The sequence below is a fragment of the Limulus polyphemus genome, unplaced genomic scaffold (genome assembly GCF_000517525.1).
Source record: "Limulus polyphemus unplaced genomic scaffold, Limulus_polyphemus-2.1.2 Scaffold485, whole genome shotgun sequence".
In the NCBI taxonomy this organism is placed as follows: domain Eukaryota; kingdom Metazoa; phylum Arthropoda; class Merostomata; order Xiphosura; family Limulidae; genus Limulus; species Limulus polyphemus.
Window position 1 is genome coordinate 101,538 of NW_013666095.1, and position 837 is coordinate 102,374.

Consider the following 837-nt stretch of genomic DNA (forward strand, 5'->3'; position numbering starts at 1 on the left):
TGTGTACCAGTTTAACGTTGAATATTATTTATGATTTTAACTTTATACACAAGTGCCAAAATACTATAATTACGCTAGTTACTGGTTTCAGTTTTTTTTTTTTAATATATAGTTAGCAGAGAAGATAAAGGAAGTGAACATTGAGGAATTATGTGTAAAAAAAAAACATTTAAATTTGTTGTTTATAACATAAATGAAGATAAAATGTAACAGTTAATGTTCATGTTTACAATTTGGTTTTTCAATGTTTGAAAACGTGTCAAAGCACGTCTACCAGGAAACTTTCCAATTATTAGTAAACACATTAGTATAAACAACAAATTATATGGGATAAAAGTGATCATGCGTAAAAGTTTCAAAATACCGATTTTAACAATGGGTAGCATGTGGATCAAAACATTACGTAAAGGTCTAACTTACCATAACACATGCGATTCCTATTCCTATACCACCCACGACGATAGCGTGATCTTTTACAAAATCCTTTAGTTTCTCGTAGCATTCCTACATATGAAAGAAGATAATATCTAACTTAAAAAACAGTTTACGAAAGTAACTGTCATCACGTTTATCTTACTTAATACTATGTTAATACACACACACAATACAAACATCCAACACCGGGGCACAAATCATCATGATGCATTCACTTTAATTTTTAGCTCTTCCAAATATTACTAATATATATATATATATATATCAATTACATTAATTGTCAATAGGCAATCAAGAACAGTACTCTGTATGTATGTGTGTATGTATGTATGTATGTGTGTGTGTGTGTGTGTGTGTGTGTGTGTGTGTGTGTGTGTGTGTGTGTGTGTGTGTGTGTGTGTG

At 30.6% G+C, this 837-nt stretch overlaps 1 protein-coding gene across 6 annotated transcripts in view; it reads right to left on the bottom strand.

Annotated features, from left to right (window-relative positions):
• LOC106458563 (tetraspanin-11-like) overlaps positions 1-837 on the bottom strand; it is a 75,488-nt gene that overhangs the window by 18,631 nt on the left and 56,020 nt on the right. For all 6 annotated transcript variants that reach the window (XM_022384811.1, XM_022384813.1, XM_022384810.1 and 3 more), the window contains exon 8: positions 421-504. In XM_022384811.1, coding sequence (XP_022240519.1) covers positions 421-504 — 84 coding nt within the window. The remainder of the gene's footprint in view (positions 1-420; positions 505-837) is intronic.